This window comes from Triticum dicoccoides, chromosome 4A (assembly GCF_002162155.2).
Source record: "Triticum dicoccoides isolate Atlit2015 ecotype Zavitan chromosome 4A, WEW_v2.0, whole genome shotgun sequence".
NCBI classification, from domain to species: domain Eukaryota; kingdom Viridiplantae; phylum Streptophyta; class Magnoliopsida; order Poales; family Poaceae; genus Triticum; species Triticum dicoccoides.
In genome coordinates this window covers 447,090,000-447,109,540 of record NC_041386.1, presented here as the reverse complement: position 1 = coordinate 447,109,540, position 19,541 = coordinate 447,090,000, and the positions used below count along the sequence as shown (strand labels likewise).

General features: G+C 44.5%; 1 protein-coding gene across 1 annotated transcript; it reads left to right on the top strand.

Annotated features, from left to right (window-relative positions):
- The first annotated feature begins 18,681 nt into the window (after nt 1–18,681).
- LOC119283543 (protein DMP6-like) lies at nt 18,682–19,449 on the top strand. Its single transcript, XM_037563040.1, has one exon. The coding sequence runs from the start codon at nt 18,682–18,684 to the stop codon at nt 19,303–19,305; it is 624 nt and encodes a 207-aa protein (XP_037418937.1). The 3' UTR covers nt 19,306–19,449.
- Nucleotides 19,450–19,541: the final 92 nt, after the last annotated feature.

Sequence of the window (19,541 nt, the reverse complement as noted above, 5' to 3'; positions counted from 1 at the left end):
CCGTCAGACACACCCAAATACAGGGGTGCCCACGCACCCCCTATGCTTCACCGTCGAGGTACTGGATCATGAATTCCCAGAAGGATTCAAACCCGTGAACATAGAGTCATACGACAGAGCAACATACCCTGGGGTCTGGATTGAGGACTTTATCCTTCACATCCACATGGCTCGTGGAGATGATCTCCACGCCATCAAATACTTGCCCTTAAAGTTGAAAGGACCAGCTAGGCATTGGTTGAAAAGCCTCCCTGAAAACTCAATTGGAAGGTGGGAAGAGCTCGAGGACGCTTTCAGGGCTAATTTTCAAGGGACCTTTGTCCGACCTCCAGATGCAGATGATTTAAGTCACATAATTCAACAACCCGGAAAGTCAGCCTGAAAGCTTTGGAACAGATTCCTCACTAAGAAGAATCAGATTGGCGATTGCCCGGACGCCGAAGCCTTAGCGGCTTTCAAATATAGTGTCCGGGACGAATGGCTTGCCAGACACCTCGGCCAGGAAAAACCAAGGACAATGGCAGCCCTAACAAGCCTTATGACCCGCTTTTACGCGGGCGAGGATAGTTGGCTGGCCTGAAGCGGCACCAGCGACCCAAGCACATCCGAAGTCAGGGATGGCAATGGAAAACCACGACGCAATAAAAGCAAGCGTCGAAGCAACAAAGACAAGCCAGGCAACACAGCGGTAAATGCCGGATTCAGGGGCTCTCAACCCGATCAACGGAAAAAGCCATTCAAGGGCAGCAGAGATGGACCATCCAGCCTAAACAAGATTCTGGACCGATTATGTCAGATTCACGGAAACTCTGATAAACCTGCAAATCACACCAACAGAGAATGCTGGGTCTTCAAGCAGGCTGGCAAGCTAAACGCCGAACACAAGGGGAGGGAGACACCAAGTGAAGACGAGGATGAGCCTCACCAACAAAACACTGGGGGATAGAAAAAATTCCCACCAGAAGTCAAAACACTGAACATGATTCACGTAACGAAGAGGAGGAGCACACGCGCACTCCGAGACGTATGCACCGTAGAGCTTGTTACCCCCAAGTTCAACCCTTGGCCGGCCTGCCCAATCACTTTCGATCGCTGGGATCACCCGACTAGTATCCGGCACGGAGGATCGGCTGCCTTGGTACTAGACCCAATAATTGACGGATACCATCTCACCCGAGTCCTTATGGACGGCGGCAGTAGTCTTAATCTGATATATCAAGACACAGTCCGCAAAATGGGGATAGACCCAACAAGAATCAACCAAAGCGATTCTACCTTTAAAGGAGTAGTACCAGGCCCAGAGGCCCGCTGCACGGGCTCTATAGTACTAGAGGTTGTATTCGGTTCTCCCGACAACTTCCGATGCGAAGAATTAACCTTCGACATCGCTCCATTCTGAAGCGGCTATCAAGCACTACTCGGAAGAACAGCCTTCGCTCATTTTAATGCAATACTGCACTATGCTTATCTTAAGCTTAAGATGCCTGGTCCATGTGGCATCATCATAGTTAGCGGAAACTCAGAGCGTTCCTTACATGCGGAGGAGTGTACGGCGGCTTTCGCAGCCGAACACTGAATGACCCCTCCAACCAAAATAAATGATCAGTCATCAAGACCGCGGACACGGCTAGACGAGTCCGGCGCACCCCTCGCTGTAAAAGTTCAGACAAACCCGAGATTGGGTCGATGGATATACCCCCATAGGTGGCGCTAGGGGCTTCCCGCATGTAAAAAGGACTATAGTTCGGTTTGACCTTACTTAGATTGAATTTCAATGGTCTATTAAGAATAACCAATTTTCCGCATGTAGACTTTCACCTAGGTTTTTTATCTCTTGCAGATGAGAATCGTGCTACACCCTTCCAGGACACGGCACAACGGAGACACAGGAGCAGACGTGCAGTAGGGCCCCGCTCAAAGGTTTCTTTTTAGATTAAGACCCTGTGTAAACCTGTCTCACTGTCTCTTGTTGCTTCATGCCCTCCGGATACTTAGCACAACCGAGAGGGATGCTGACGTTATTGGCATTTTCACCACGTCAGACTGATGCACGTACCTGGAAATTCAGGGTTCATTATCAAGGGCTTTGCTCCGCCCAGTATATGTTGTAAAGTCCGAATACCTTAGGGAGTGTTCGGCGTCGCGAGTTTGGCCTTATATGCATCAGCTTCGAATCATGTCTTTGGTCAAATGTTGGGTTTGCCTGGCTCCCGTGCTTTGCTACCTTACGTTCCGCTCTATCGGCTAAGGTGGCACCAGGAGAACTACTGCGATTGTGCCCTGGTTCATCTGGATGAGCACCTCAGTAGAGAAAGCCGAAAACTGACTATCATGATAAAGCGCGAGACTGGTCAACCACTCGATGACTCAGCGGAATCATTGTGATTCCTCCGCATTAACGAAAGACCGGTTTCTGATACGTCTCCAATGTATATATAATTTTTTATTGCTCCATGCTATATTATCTATTGTTTTGGACTATATTGGGCTTTATTTTCCACTTTTATATTATTTTTGGGACTAACCTATTAACCGGAGGCCCAACCCAGAATTGCTGTTTTTTTACCTATTTCAGTCTTTCGGATAAAGAGAATATCAAACGGAGTCCAAACGGAATAAAATCTTCGGAAATGTGATTTTCTCACCGAATGTGATCCATGAGACTTGGACCCTACTGCAAGGGATCAAAGAGGTGGTCACGGGGGTGCCCCCCTTAGGGCGCGCCCCCCTGCCTCGTGGGCCCCTCGGTGCTCCACCGACGTACTCCTTCCTCCTATATATACACACGTACCCCCAAATGATCGGAACAGGAGCCAAAAACCTAATTCCACCGCCGCAACTTTCTGTATCCATGAGATCCCATCTTGGGGCCTGTTCCGGAGCTCCGTCGGAAGAGGGCCGTCATCACGGAGGGCTTTTCTACATCATCCTAGCCCCTCCGATGAAGTGTGAGTAGTTTACCTCAGACCTTCGGGTCCATAGTTAGTAGCTAGATGGCTTCTTCTCTCTCTTTGAATCTCAATACAAAGTTCTCCCCCTCTCTTGTGGAGATCTATTCGATGTAATCTTCTTTTTGCGGTGTGTTTGTTGAGACCGATGAATTGTGGGTTTATGATCAAGTCTATCTATGAATAATATTTGAATCTTCTCTGAATTCTTTTATGTATGATTGGTTATCTTTGCAAGTCTCTTCGAATTATCCGTTTGGTTTGGCCAACTAGATTGGTAGTACTTGCCATGTGAGAAGTGCTTAGCTTTGGGTTCGATCTTGCGGTGTCCTTACCTAGTGACAGAAGCGGCAGCAAGGCATGTATTGTATCGTCGCCATCGAGGATAACAAGATGGGGTTTATTTCATATTGCATGAATTTATCTCTCTACATCATGTCATCTTTCTTAAGGCGTTACTCTGTTTTTAACTTAATACTCTAGATGCATGCTGGATAGCGGTCGATGAGTGGAGTAATAGTAGTAGATGCAGAATCGTTTCGATCTACTTCTCACGGACGTGATGCCTATATACATGATCATGCCTAGATATTCTCATAATTATGCTCAATTCTATCAATTGCTCAACAGTAATTTGTTCACCCACCGTAGAATACTTATGCTCTTGAGAGAAGCCACTAGTGAAACCTATGGCCCCCGGGTATATTCTCATCATATCAATATCCATCACTTTTATATTATTTTGCTATTTACTTTGCTTTTACTTTTTACTTTGCATCTTTATATCAAAAATATCAAAAATATTCTATCTATCAGATCTCACTCTCGTAAGTGACCGTAAAGGGCGTTGGTTGCGAGTAGCTATCTCTTTGTGCAGGTACGAGGGACTTGAGTGTGGGCTCCTACTGGATTGATACCTTGGTTCTCAAAAACTGAGGGAAATACTTACGCTACTCTGCTGCATCATCCCTTCCTCTTCGGGGAAAACCAACGCAAGCTCAAGACGTAGCAAGAAGGATTTCTGGCGTCGTTGCCGGGGAGTCTACGCAAAAAGTCAATATACCAAGTACCCATCACAATCCCTATCTCTCGCATTACATTATTTGCCATTTGCCTCTCGTTTTCCTCTCCCCCCAATTCACCCTTGCCATTTTATTCGCCCTCTCTCTCTCTATCCTCCCTCTCTATTTGCCTCTTTTGTCCGCTTGCTTTTTGTTTGCTCGTGTGTTAGATTGCTTGTTTGTCGCGATGGCTCAAGATACTACCAAATTGTGTGACTTCACCAATACCAATAATAATGATTTCCTTAGCACTCCGATTGCTCCTCTTACCAATGCTGAATCTTGTGAAATTAATACTGCTTTGTTGAATCTTGTTATGAAAGATCAATTCGCCGGCTTTCCTAGTGAAGATGCCGCTACTCATCTGAATAGCTTCGTTGATTTATGTGATATGCAAAAGAAAAAAGATGTCAATAATGATGTCGTTAAATTGAAGCTATTTCCTTTTTCGCTTAGAGTTCGTGCTAAAGCTTGGTTTTCGTCTTTGCCTAAGAATAGTATTGATTCATGGAACAAATGCAAAGATGTTTTACTAAGTATTTTCCTCCCGCTAAGATCATCTCTCTTAGAAACGATATAATGAACTTTAAACAACTTGATCATGAACATGTTGCACAAGCTTGGGAGAGAATGAAATTAATGATACGTAATTGCCCTACTCATGGTTTGAATTTGTGGATGATTATACAAAAAATTTATGCCGGACTGAATTTTGCTTCTAGGAATCTTTTAGATTTGGCCGCGGGAGGAACTTTTATGGAAATCACTTTAGGAGATGCTACTAAACTCCTAGATAATATTATGGTTAATTATTCTCAATGGCATACTGAAAGAACTTATAATAAAAAAGTGCATGCGATAGAAGAAATTAATGTGTTGAGTGGAAAGATGGATGAACTTATGAAATTATTTGCTACTAAGAGTGTTTCTTCTGATCCTAATGATATGCCTTTGTCTACTTTGACTGAGAATAACAATGAATCTATGGATGTGAATTTTGTTGGTAGGAATAATTTTGGTAACAACACTTATAGAGGGAATTTTAATCCTAGGCCATATCCTAGTAATCCTCCTAATAATTATGGAATTCCTACAACAACTCTTATGGAAATTATAATAAGATGCCCTCTGATTTTGAATCTAATATTAAAGAATTTAATTCTTCACAAATTGTTTTTAATGCTATGATTGAAGAAAAATTGCTTAAGATTGATGATTTGGCTAGGAACATTGATAGAATTGCTCTTGATGTTGATGCTTTGAAACTTAGATCTTTTCCACCTAAGCATGATATTAATGAGTCTCTAAAATCCATGAGAATTTCAATTGATGAGTGTAAAGAAAGAACCGCTAGGATGCGTGCTTCCAAAGATGCCTTTATTAAAGCGTGTTCTTCTAATTCCTATGAAAATCAAGATGAAGATCTAAAAGTTATTGATGTGTCTCCTATTAAATCTTTATTTTGCAATATGAATCTTGATGAAACTGAATATGATCTTCCTTTACCTAGAAGGCGTTCTAAAAATTCGGAGTGTTTAGATCTTAATGATGAAATTGATGAAAGTGGGATGGAAAGAAATAAAAATCTAGATGTTGCTAAACCCACTATATTGGATTTCAAGGAATTTAATTATGAAAATTGCTCTTTGATTGATTGTATTTCCTTGTTGCAATCCGTGCTAAATTCTCCACATGCTTATAGTCGAAATAAAGCCTTCACCGAACATATTGTTGATGCCTTGATGCAATCTTATGAAGGAAAACTTGAGTTGAAAGTTTCTATCCCTAGAAAACTCTATGATGAGTGGGAACCAACTATTAAAATTAAATTAAAGATCATGAGTTTTATGCTTTTTGTGATTTGGGTACTAGTGTCTCTACTATTCCCAAGACTTTGTGTGATTTACTAGATTTCCGTAATTTTGCTGATTGCTCTCTAAACTTGCATCTTGCGGATTCCAATATTAAGAAACCTATGGGAAGAATTAATGATGTTCTTATTGTTGCAAATAAGAATTATGTGCCCATAGATTTCATTGTTCTTGATATGGATTGCAATCCTTCTTGCCCTATTATTCTTGGTAGACCTTTCCTTAGAACGGTTGGTGCGATTATTGATATAAAGGAAGGGAATATTAGATTTCAATTTCCATTAAAAAGGGCATGGAACACTTTCCAAGAAAGAAAATAAAATTACCATATGAAACTATCATGAGATCCACTTATGGATTGCCTACCAAAGATGGCAATACCTAGATCTATTCTTGCTCGTTATGCCTAGCTAGGGGCGTTAAACGATAGCGCTTGTTGGGAGGCAACCCAACTTTATTTTTATTCCTTGATTTTTGCTCCTGTTTAGTAATAAATAAATTATTTAGCCTCTGTTTTGGTTGTGTTTTTTGTGTTTAATTAATGTTTGTGCCAAGTAGAACCGTTGGGAAGACTTGGGGAAAGTCTTGTTGAACTTGCTGTAAAAACAGAAACTTTAGCGCTCACGAGAACTGCTGTCATTTTTATTTGAAGAGCTCTATTTAGTTAATTCTTTTTGAAGATGATTAATAGATAAATGCCTCACGTCCATAAATTTATTTTAGAATTTTTGGGGTTCCAGATCTTGCGCTAGATACAGATTACTACAGACTGTTCTGTTTTTGAAAAATTCTGTTTTTTGTGTGTTGTTTGCCTATTTTGATGAATCTATGGCTAGTAAAATAGTTTATAATCCATAGAGAATTTGGAATACAGTAGGTTTAACACCAATATATTAAATAATGAGTTCATTACAGTACCTTTAAGTGGTCTTTTGTTTTCTTTCGCTAACGGAGCTTACAATTTTTCTATTTTGAGTTTTGTGTTGTGAAGTTTTCAAGTTTTGGGTGAATTATTTTGATGGATCATGGAACAAGGAGTGGCAAGAGCCTAAGCTTGGGGATGCCCATGGCACCCCAAGATAATCCAAGTACACCAAAAATTCAAAGCTTGGGGATGCCCCGGAAGGCATCCCCTCTTTTCGTCCACTTCCATCGGTAATTTACTTGGAGCTATATTTTTATTCACCAACATGATATGTGTTTTGCTTGGAGCATATTGTATTATTTGTGTCTTTGTTTGTTAGTATGACACAATCATCCTTGCTGTACACACCTTTTGAGAGAGCCATACATGAACTAAAATTTGATAGAATACTCTATGTGCTTCACTTATATCCTTTGAGCTAGATAATTTTGCTCTATGTGCTTCACTTATATCTTTTGAGCTAGATAATTTTGCTCTATGTGCTTCACTTATATCCTTTGAGCTAGATAATTTTGCTCTATGTGCTTCACTTATATCCTTTGAGCTAGATAATTTTGCTCTATGTGCTTCACTTATATCCTTTGAGCTAGATAATTTTGCTCTATGTGCTTCACTTATATCCTTTGAGCTAGATAATTTTGCTCTATGTGCTTCACTTAGATCTTTTAGAGCACGGTGGTGGATTCGTTTTAAAGAAACTATTGATCTCTCATGCTTCACTTAAATTAATTTGAGAGTCTCTTAATAGCATGGTAATTTGCCTAATAATAATATGCTTGGTATTCAAGATTTGTGAAACTTTCTTTTGAGTTTGTTGAATACTAAGAAAAGATTGAAGCATGATAATTGTTTTGAGATATGGAGGTGATAATATTAAAGTTATGCTAGTTGAGTAGTTGTGAATTTAAAGAATACTTGTGTTGAAGTTTGTGATTCCCGTAGCATGCACGTATGGTGAACCGTTATGTGATGAAGTCGGAGCATGATTTATTTATTGATTATCTTCCTTATGAGTGGCGGTCGGGGACGAGCGATGGTCTTTTCCTACCAATCTATCCCCCTAGGAGCATGCACGTAATACTTTGCTTTGATAACTTCTAAATTTTTGCAATAATTATATGAGTTCTTTATGACTAATGTTGAGTCCATGGATTATACGCACTCCCACCCTTCCACCCTTGCTAGCCTCTCTAATACCGCGCAACTTTCGCCGGTATCATACACCTACCATATACCTTCCTCAAAACAGCCACCATACCTACCTATTATGGCATTTCCATAGCCATTCCGAGATATATTGCCATGCAACTTTCCACCATCCAGTTCATCATGACACATCCATCATTGTCATATTGCTTAGCATGATCATGTAGTTGACATAGTATTTCTAGCAAAGCCACCGTTCATAATTCTTTCATACTTGTCACTCGTGATTCATTGCATATCCCGGTACACCGCCGGAGGCATTCATATAGAGTCATACTTTGTTTTAGTATCGAGTTGTAATCATTGAGTTGTAAATAAATAGAAGTGTGATGATCATCATTCAATAGAGCAATGTCCCAAAAAAGAGGGAAAGGCCAAAGAAAAAAAGAAGGCCCCAAAAAATATAAATAAATAAAAAGGGGCAATGCTACTATCCTTTTTCCACACTTGTGCTTCAAAGTAGCACCATGATATAGCGAGTCTCATATATTGTGCTTCAAAGTAGCATCATGTTCTTCATATAGAGAGTCTCATATGTTGTCACTTTCATATACTAGTGGGAATTTTACGTTATAGAACTTGGCTTGTATATTCCAATGATGGGCTTCCTCAAATTGCCCCAGGTCTTCGTGAGCAAGCAAGTTGGATGCACACCCACTAGTTTCTTTTGTTGAGCTTTCATACATTTATAGCTCTAGTGCATCCATTGCATGGCAATCCCTACTCACTCACATTGATATCTATTGATGGGAATCTCCATAGCCCGTTGATACGCCTAGTCGATGTGAGACTATCTTCTCCTTTTTGTCTTCTCCACAACCACCATTCTTTTCCACCTATAGTGCTATATCCATGGCTCACGCTCATGTATTGCGTGAAGATTGAAAAAGTTAGAGTATGAAACAACTGCTTGTCTTGTCGTCGGGGTTGTGCATGATTTAAATACATTGTGTGGGGAAGATGGAGCATAGCCAGACTATATGATTTTGTAGGGATAACTTTCTTTGGCAGAAGACATAATTGCTTTGTTAGTATGCTTGAAGTATTATTATTTCCTATGTCAATATAAACTTTTGTCTTGAATCTTTCTAATCTGAATATTCATACCACAATTAAGAAGATTTGCATTGAAATTATGCCAAGTAGCACTCCGCATCAAAATTTCTTTTTTTATCATTTACCTACTCGAGGATGAGCAGGAATTAAGCTTGGGGATGCCTAATACGTCTCCAACGTATCTATAATTTTTGATTGCTCCATGCTATATTATCTATTGTTTTGGACTATATTGGGCTTTATTTTCCACTTTTATATTATTTTTGGGACTAACCTATTAACAGGAGGCCCGACCCAAAATTGCTGTTTTTTGCCTATTTCAGTGTTTCGGATAAACAGAATATCAAACGGAGTCCAAACGGAATAAAATCTTCGGAAACGTGATTTTCTCACCGAACGTGATCCAGGAGACTTGGACCCTACTGCAAGGGATCAAAGAGGTGGTCACGAGGGTGGGGGGCGCACCCCTTAGGGCACGCACCCTGCCTCATGGGCCCGTCGGTGCTCCACCGACGTACTCCTTCCTCCTATATATACACACATACCCCCAAACGATCAGAACAGGAGCCAAAAACCTAATTCCACCGCCGCAACTTTCTGTATCCACGAGATCCCATCTTGGGGCCTGTTCCGGAGCTCCGCCGGAAGAGGGACGTCATCACGGAGGGCTTCTACATCATCCTAGCCCCTCCGATGAAGTGTGGGTAGTTTACCTCAGACCTTCGGGTCCATAGTTAGTAGCTAGATGGCTTCTTCTCTCTCTTTGAATCTCAATACAAAGTTCTCCCCCTCTCTTGTGGAGATCTATTCGACGTAATCTTCTTTTTGCGGTGTGTTTGTTGAGACCGATGAATTGTGGGTTTATGATCAAGTCTATCTATGAATAATATTTGAATCTTCTCTGAATTCTTTTATGTATGATTGGTTATCTTTGCAAGTCTCTTTGAATTATCCGTTTGGTTTGGCCAACTAGATTGGTAGTTCTTGCCATGGGAGAAGTGCTTAGCTTTGGGTTCGATCTTGCGGTGTCCTTACCCAGTGACAGAAGGGGCAGCAAGGCACGTATTGTATCGTTGCCATCGAGGATAACAAGATGGGGTTTATTTCATATTGCATGAATTTATCTCTCTACATCATGTCATCTTTCTTAAGGCGTTACTCTATTTTTAACATAATACTCTAGATGCATGCTGGATAGCGATCGATGAGTGGAGTAATAGTAGTAGATGCAAAATCATTTCGATCTACTTGTCATGGACGTGATGCCTATATACATGATCATGCCTAGATATTCTCATAATTATGCTCAATTCTATCAATTACTCAACAGTAATTTGTTCACCCACCGTAGAATACTTATGCTCTTGAGAGAAGCCACTAGTGAAACCTATGGCCCCCGGGTCTATTCTCATCATATCAATCTCCATCACTTTTATATTATTTTGCTATTTACTTTGCTTTTACTTTTTACTTTGCATCTTTATATCAAAAATACCAAAAATATTCTATCTATCAGATCTCACTCTCGTAAGTGACCGTGAAGGGCTTGACAACCCCTAATCGCGTTGGTTGCGAGTAGCTATCACTTTGTGCAGGTACGAGGGACTTGAGCGTGGGCTCCTACTGGATTGATACCTTGGTTCTCAAAAACTGAGGGAAATACTTACGCTACTTTGCTGCATCATCCCTTCCTCTTCGGGGAAAACCAACACAAGCTCAAGATGTAGCAGTTTCCCGGTCATGTATGTACGCGCACCGTATTCGGATAAGTGCGGAAGTACCAGGGGCTATATAGTAGCCCCACTGTCAAACTCCTATGGCTAAGTGAAAGTGTTAAAGCAATATAGTCCAATTGCCTTGTTCGTCGCGCTATCACCTTCTTCATGGACCAAGACGTTGGATCAAGTGTGAATACGCGCTTTTCCGAACACCCCCGCATTATGTGCGTGGGGGCTGAAGCCGACGACTGCAAACTTTCAGGTTATATACTTACATAAACGGCCGCACAGGAGGCATCATAATACCTTCAGGCAATAAATACAGCCTGTATAATTCAAATAATATTATTTTTACAATGGGGATACATGTCAATCGAACATGATACTCTTCGAGCACTAAGCCTCTATTAAACGAGCGCCTTCTAGGACTTCTTCTAAATAGTGCTCAGCCGAGACCTGGCCTACGGCCGGACCCGGGGGTGCAATAGCGGTGGCATCCTTCTCTGCCCAGTATGTCTTAACACGGGCAAGAGCCATCCACGCACCCTCTATGCACGCCGACCTCTTTACGACATCGATATGCTGCACATCACCAAGGAATCGTTGCACTAAACCAAAATAACTATTCGGCTTTGCTCCTTCCGTCCAAAGATGATCCACGACAGACCTCATGGCAAGCCCGGACAACCTATGGAGCTCAGCCCACTCGGCCATTTGCTCATTTAAGACAACGGACGCGTCGGAGCACTGAACTGCGACCAGAACAACTTCTCTACTTCGTGATCTTCTTGATCTTTGAAAAACGCAGTCGCATCAGCAGCACTCATTGCCAGGTCCGCATACGCATCTGCAGCACTCCATAATCGATCCAGAGGGGCATACTTCAGATCTCCGAACTTCGTGCGCAACAAAAGGGCTTCCCAGCCATGATATCTCCGGCTTGACGGAGCTCCTCCTCTGCCGCTCTGATTTTAAAACGGGTTTCCTTGGCTGCCTCCACGGCTCTCTTCAGGCCAGCCGCTCTCACTTGGCTTTCCTTTTCAAGAAGCTCATATCGGCCGGTGGCATCTTTCAGCTCAACAACCATCTTGGCTATTTCATCTTCGCTCTTGCGATGAGCAGCCTGTTCGGCTCTTAAGTCTTCGGCCGCCTTTAGGGCGGCCCATCACTTCTCCTGGCTTGTTCCTTGGCTCGGGCAAGTTCCACCCGAAGGGTCTCCACGGCGGCAGCTCCATCTGCAGTCAAAACATATTATTGACACTAGCACCATGCTCCTCTTAATACTTGTTGACCACCCGAAAATACATACCCTGTGCCTCGTCAAGCTGCTTGTTCACAAGCGCAATGTCAGCATCTGCCACGTCCAGTTGCCGGCTTAGTCCGGCCAATTCAGCAGTCCGGCCAGCCACCGGACCATCCGCTGCCTGCACATGAAAGCAGCGCGATCAATACCTGGGACTATGATCCTCTGTTTGCCGCCTCGGGACAGCAACCAGAGTCTCAGGGGCTACTACCTGCATAGAGCACACCTAGCGTGTGCGGTACCGTCAATTTTTTTACATTACTTTGCATACCTCAAAGCCTTTTAGCAGGCTCGTAAAAGCTTCATGCAACCCATTTTTGGCGGATGAGATCCTCTCAACCACCATACCCATTAAAGTATGATGCTCCTCTGAGATAGCCGCTCGCTCCAAAAGACCCGTCAGTACGTCTGGTTGCGCACCGGACAATCCCGGACTCTTTCTATTGCTCCCCTTAGGAGCCGAATATTCTGGACTTCGGGTGGCCGAAGGGTTACCTTCTGGCCTCAGCGGATCAGGAGAAATCCTCTGTGATGACACTTCAGGGTCATCCGCACCAGGAGGCGGGGAGACAAGGGGAGGCGTTTTGCTCTCCATCATCTCCGGAAGAAGATCCCCCGAAGACGAACTCTGTCGGGAAGGGCTACGATCCGGACTGCAAGACATATGTCTCGGTTATCATCCGCGGAGACAAAACAAAATATATTTACCAAAAGTAATTTTGTTCACTTATAGCTCGATGGAGGGCTGATCCCCTTGCGGGCACTGTGCGGAAGGAATGCCCTCCGGGTCAGGGCCCCCTGGCAAGGGTCTCTTCTCTCGTTTGGAAACCCTTGTTTCCAAGTCTTCGGGAGCGGTCCTTTTCCTTCGTTGGGGAGAGGGAATTTCAGATTCTTCTCCCCGATCATCCTCCTTCGTGGAGGCACTAATTCCCCCGGTTTGAATGAGTAATACATGAGGCTCGCTTTCGGCTTTTTAGTCTCTCCCTTTATCTTCCCCCGAGGGCACTTGATAAGGCGCGCACTCCAGCATCCTGGCTAGTACGGGATCTGGCGAGCCCTCGGGAAGGGGGGCCGAACACCTGATCATCTTTGCCTTTCTTACCCAGTCCTGGCCAAGAGCAATTCTTTCAGAATTATGTTATGGCAAATGAAAAGACAGTGTGTTCGGTCGTGAAAATACTTACCTGGGTATCTGGACGATTACAGTTGAGACCCGCATCCTCGGTGGTATCCGGACACTTTATTCATGATCCAAAGAACAATCCATACATCTCTTCGAGCGTCACACCAAAGAACTGCTGAATAGTTTGCGGTCCTTCCGGGTTGAACTCCCACATACGGAGAGATCGACGTTGGCATGGCAGGACCCGCCGAACTAGCATAACTTGCATTACTTTGACGAGACCGACATCCCTCTTGAGGAGATCTCGTATGCGACTTTGCAATGTCAGCACGTCATTAACCGGCCCCCAGTCTAGCCCTTGTTGACCCATGACGCTAGTTGTGGTGGGGGCTCGAACGGAAGGCCGGGGCAACCACCCACTTAGTACTTCAGGGAGCTGTGATGTAAAACCACTCCCGCTGCCATAAGTTGGATATCTCCGGGAAGGAACCCTTTGGCCATGGTGCATCGACGCCTTTGATTATTGTGGCACCTCCGCATTCTGCGTGTCGCCCATCGATCATCTTCGGCTTCAAATTAAAGGTCTTGAGCCATAAGCCGAAGTATGGGGTGATGCGGAGGAAGGCCTCACATATGACGATAAACGACGAGATGTGAAGAATGGAATCCGAAGCTAGATCGTGGAAGTCGAGCCCATAATAGAACATGAGCCCTCTGATGAAGGGATCAAGACTAAAGCCTAGCCCTAGAAGGAAGTGGGAAACAAATACGACACTCTTGTTGGGTTAGGGAGTGGGGATGACCTGCCCTCGGGCAGGCAGCCTGTGCGAGATTTCGGCGGTCAGATACCTAGCCTCCCTTAGCTTCTTGATGTCCTCCTCTGTGACAGAGGAAGCCATCCACTGTTCCTAAAGGTTGGATCCGGACATGACTGAAGGTCCGAAGCGCTTCGCCTGAGCCTTGGGTGTTGGAACTCGGGGTGGGGGAAGGGGGGATTGAGCGCGAGAAGAAAAGGATAGACTTTGGCCCCTTTATAAAGAGGGCGAATATCAAGCGTCCTCCGCGTGGCCGTTTGGAACTTGCCTAAAATCAAGGAGTCGTACTAACGGGTACGATTGGGTTACCCACACCCGTATTGATGAGAATCCCGTGATAAGGGGACACGATCTCTTCTTCGACAAGATGTGCCAATAAAACCGCCTCGCAACACGTGCAATGGCTGGTTGAGAAAAACGGTTCGAATAATGACCGGGGCCATGGCGTGATGTCACATTATGAAAAGTTGTCAGATTAGATTTGTGGAAATATTATACTCTCTACGATGGTGTGTAGAATTTGTTTTGCAGAGCCGGACACTATCCTTGTGTTCAAAATTTTCTATGGAGTATCCGGAGGAGGAACCCGCCTTGCAATGCCGAATACAATCTGCGCCCCAGACTCATCGTCATTAAAGCCTGGTTCAGGGGCTACTGAGGAAGTCCTGGATTAGGGAGTCCTCGGACAGCCGGACTATATCCCTTGGCCGGATTGTTGGACTATGAAGATACAAGATTGAAGACTTCGTCCCGTGTTCGGGTGGGACTCTCCTTTGCGTGGAAGGCAAGCTTGGCAATTCGGATATGTAGATCTCCTCCCTTGTAACCGACTCTGTGTAACCCTAGCCCCCTCCGGTGTCTATATAAACCGGAGGATTTTAGTCTATAGGACAACAACAATCATACCATAGGCTAGCTTCTAGGGTTTAGCCTCTCCGATCTCGTGGTAGATCAACTCTTGTAATACTCATATCATCAAGATCAATCAAGCAAGAAGTAGGGTATTACCTCCATCGAGAGGGCCCGAACCTGGGTAAACATTGTGTCCCCCGCCTTCTGTTACCATCCGCCTTAGACGCACAGTTCGGGACCCCCTACCCGAGATCCGCCGGTTTTGACACCGACATTGAGTGCCAAAACACATATCAAGTGAATCAATATGATACCCCGTTGTCACCATGAGTATTCATAGCAAGACATACATCAAGTGTTCTCAAATCCATAAAAGTATTCAATCCGATAAAACGAAATCTCAAAGGGAAAACTCAATTCACAACAAGATAGAGAGGGGGAAACACCATATGATCTGACTATATTAACAAAGCCCGTGATACATCAAGATCGTGACATCTCAAGAACACGAGAGAAAGAGATTAAACACATAGCTACTGGTACAAACCCTCAGCCCTAAGGGTGGACTACTCCCACCTCATCATGGTGGCCGCCGGGATGATGAAGATGGCCATCAGTGATGATTTCCTCCTCCGGCAGAGTGCCATACGGGGTCTAGATTGGTTTTCGGTGGATATAGAGCCTTGCGGCGGCGGAACTTTTGATCTAGTTTAACCCCGAGGATTTTTGGAATATTTGGGAATTTATAGGGCAAAAAGACGGTCCAGTGGGCACCTGGGTGGCCCAGGCGCGCCCTGGTGAGTTGTGCTACCCTCGGAGCAGCCCCCAGGCACTTCTTCGGCCCACTGTCTTCTGGTCCATAAAAAATCCACAAAAAGTTTCGCTGCGTTTGGACTCCGTTTGGTATTGATTTCCTGCGATGTAAGAAACATGCAAAAAATAGCAACTGGCACTTGGCACGATGTCAATAGGTTAGTACCAAAAAAGATATAAAATGACTATAAAATGATTATAAAACATTCAAGAATGATAATATAACAGCATGGAACAATAAAAATTATAGATACGTTGGAGACGTATCAATAACCGAGGCACGCAGAGACAATGATGTATCCCAAAGTTCAGACCCTTGTGGATGCTAATCTCCGTTTGGAGCGGTGTGAAGGCACAATGCTCCCTAAAATGCCACTAGGGCCACCGTGATCTCCTCACGCCTTTGCACGATGCATGGTGCCATAATTCCACTAAGGGACCCTTGAGGGCGGTCACCGAACCCGTACAAATGACAACCCTTGGGGGCGGTCACCAACCCTTATAGTTTGCTCGGGGCAATCTCCACAGCGAAATTGGAGACCCGGACGCTTGTCCGGAGCTTTATGCCACAATAATTGAGCTTTGCGACACCACCAGCCGTCTAGGGAGCCAAAGCAACTGAGAGGCACAAGCTCTAGGGTGTCCAAACACCCAAGAGTAATAAGCTTCTCAACTTTCACTTCCACGTATCATCGTGGAGAACTCAAACCGATGCACCAAATGCAATGGCAAGGGCACACGGAGTGCTCAAGTCCTCTCCCAAATCACACCACAACAATAAATGTCATGGAGGAATATGAGAGGAAGAACAAAAGAGGAGAACAACAAAGAACTCCAAAATCTAGATCCACAAGGTTCCCCTCACTTACAGGAGAAAATTATTGGTGTAAATATATATCTAGGTATCCTCTCTCTCTTTTCCCTAAAAAAGAATCAAGAATCATAGGAGGAATTGAGAGTTAGCAAACTCCAAGAGGTCAACAATGGTGGGGGGAAACTTGCAAAAGGATTAGGGTTGAAGTTGGAAGAAGGGGGTATAAATACCCGGGGTCGGCCGAGAGGAGGCAGGGGGTCGGGCACCCGGGGGTGGCAGAGAAGTGCGTGAATTGATAAACTCGAAACGTTCATAACTTTTGCAGAATTTTGATTCCAACAAAATCAAGTTTGCTGGAAAGCTAACGACGGGGGCTAACACAAGCCTGATAGAAATTTTAAGAACTAGCAATGGAGAAAATAACCAGAATATAACGGTGAGAAGCCTTCCTCAAATAAGACCGGTAAAATCTCGAACACCAAAAGCGCAATAAAAGATGCATAGAAAATCGTTTTTCCATGAACTAGAGCTTGTAACGACACAAGCTCTAAAACTTCACAAAGAGAAAAGCCAAACAATAACCAAGAAAGATGATGCCAAGCATGCAAATGTTTGAGCTCTCTACGAACGATACGAACAAGCTACCCACTCGAGAGCCCCCCTTGATAGTACGACTATCAATCCTATAATTGGGTCTACCAACTAACACCATGAGACCGGTAAAATAGAAAACCCATCATGAACAAATATTTTCTTTGCGCATAATCCACTTGAGCTAGATGATAACGATCTTGACCTTCTCAAATTAAACCACCTTTCTTGATTCCGCCGACTCGATGTATACTAGTAAATTGCTCCCCCATACTCCACTATGGGTGAGCCTCTCTTAGGCACATCTTCACAAGTCCATCATCGCCAGAATGGACGGCAAACTTCAAACATGTGATCACTTCGTGATACTCCACTTGAACTTGCACAACTCAACCTTGATGACAATCACCACTTGATGTCATCCTCCTCCATGTGTTATATAAGATCTTCCTCTTGATACAAGCCCATGAAAAAATAACTAACCCCACATAGAACCACCACACAAACAGATCATGGGTTAGTTTACAAAGTGTAATGACCAATGTTTACCATATTGTGAGATCATTTGATCCCACTCAGTACATTTCCAGCGCTTTGTGTATTGATCAACTTGAATCCACTCTTTTACTTTGACTTGATCAACCATGTATCCAATCTTCTCTCTTTGTAAAGATGATGTCTTGAAGGTAAACATGAATGTTCACACAATCTTCTACTTCAAGACATACTTGTAACAGGCTCAACACTAATATGACCGATCTTTGGATTACACCTCGAATAGAACCTTAGTCAACACAAAAATCTCCTTCTAATAACCTTGAAACCAACAAATGGTCTTCAATTAATGCCCATGGACGAGCCCTTCAAATCTATAACTCAAGTTAACCATTAGTCCATAGGGATTGTTATTAATTACCAAAACCAAACATAGGGAAACCAAGCTCCTTCACATAAAGTCAACAACATCACCACAAAGATAAGCCAGAATAGGCGACAGCTTGGGTAGCTCTGGTCTGGAGGAACTCCGCGAGGTCGAGGGCCTCACAGTCAAGCCCTAGTGCCGCCGTACATGAGAATAAGATATAAGTCCTAGTCTCCGGTACCGCGCACACGGGGCACATGCCATCACCCGAGCCATGCCGCTTAAGCATTTCGGTCCTCGAAGGGATGCAATCTCATAGTAGTTGCCACGCAAAATTCCAATTGACAGCCACATTATATAGGAATCTTGGTAAGCCATTCCTCTGTTCCAAACAGCTGTGTTGATTTTATTTTTTTAATAGGAATTCGATCCTGCAAAATTCCTGCGATTTTCCCTTGTTCTAAACGGGGCCTAAGTTCCAAGGAAGGACTAGAGATGCTATGCGGTGATGCCAAATCCCAAGTCACCAAGGTGCTCTTAGGTAGTCTCAAATCGCAAGTCACAAAAGTTCTTCCCTTGTTCAGTCCAAGCATAACGAGGCCTTGTTTCATCACGTGAACAAATATTCCATTGCACACATGGTACGTAAAGTGCTACCGAATTGGAGCAATAAATCCGAAGGCTGCACTGCACAGCTCCATTAATCCCATTGCTCCTAATCCAATGTCGTCCCGGCCAGCCGTCGACCCCGAGTCGTCCCCGGCGGCGCAGCAGGCTCCACTGCTCGGCAATGCAGACGGCCGGACACAAACAACAACCGTCCTAGGCAAGGCTCTGAGCAGCACCGCGGACCTCGCGAAGCACCTCCCCACCGGCGCCGTGCTGGCCTTCGAATTCCTCTCGCCGACCTTCACCGCCGACGGCACCTGCACGGCCGCCAACCGCGCGCTCACCGGCTGCCTCATCGGCGCCTGTGCCCTCTCGTGCTTCCTCCTCTGCTTCACCGACAGCTACCGCGACGAGACGGGCACCGTGCGCTACGGCTTCGTCACGCCCAGCGGCCGCCTGAGACTCATCGACGGCGCCCAGCAGATGCCACCGCGGGACGAGAGATACCGGCTTCGCGCGAGGGACGTGCTGCACGGGGTGCTGTCGTTCGTGGTGTTCCTGGCCGTGGCCATGGTGGACAGCAACGTCGTGGCGTGCTTCTACCCCGTGGAGTCCGCCACGACGAGGCAGCTGCTCGCCGCAGTGCCCATGTCTGCCGGAGCGGCGGGGAGCTTCCTGTTCGCTATGTTCCCGTCCACGCGCCGGGGAATTGGCTTCCCCGTCGCAGGCACGTCATGAATCAATATTGTTTTATTTCGGAAACAATTCGCACACCACCATAGCCACCGAGAAATTTCCGCTTCAATTGGTGTTAGTTTCTCTACATTTTCCTCTAAAATTTGTGCTTTGACCTACAACATATTACCAGGAAGTGAGAGCTATACTTTGTCTTACCTCTTCCGGTCTTAATTCCATTTGATGGAAAAATGATGTGCTAACTGGATACAAGAACAAGCAAGGAGGGGAACGTGGAA

Bases quoted from the DNA above. Each gene is read 5' to 3' on its own strand.
- LOC119283543 (XM_037563040.1), top strand. From the start codon at position 18,682: ATGTCGTCCCGGCCAGCCGTCGACCCCGAGTCGTCCCCGGCGGCGCAG.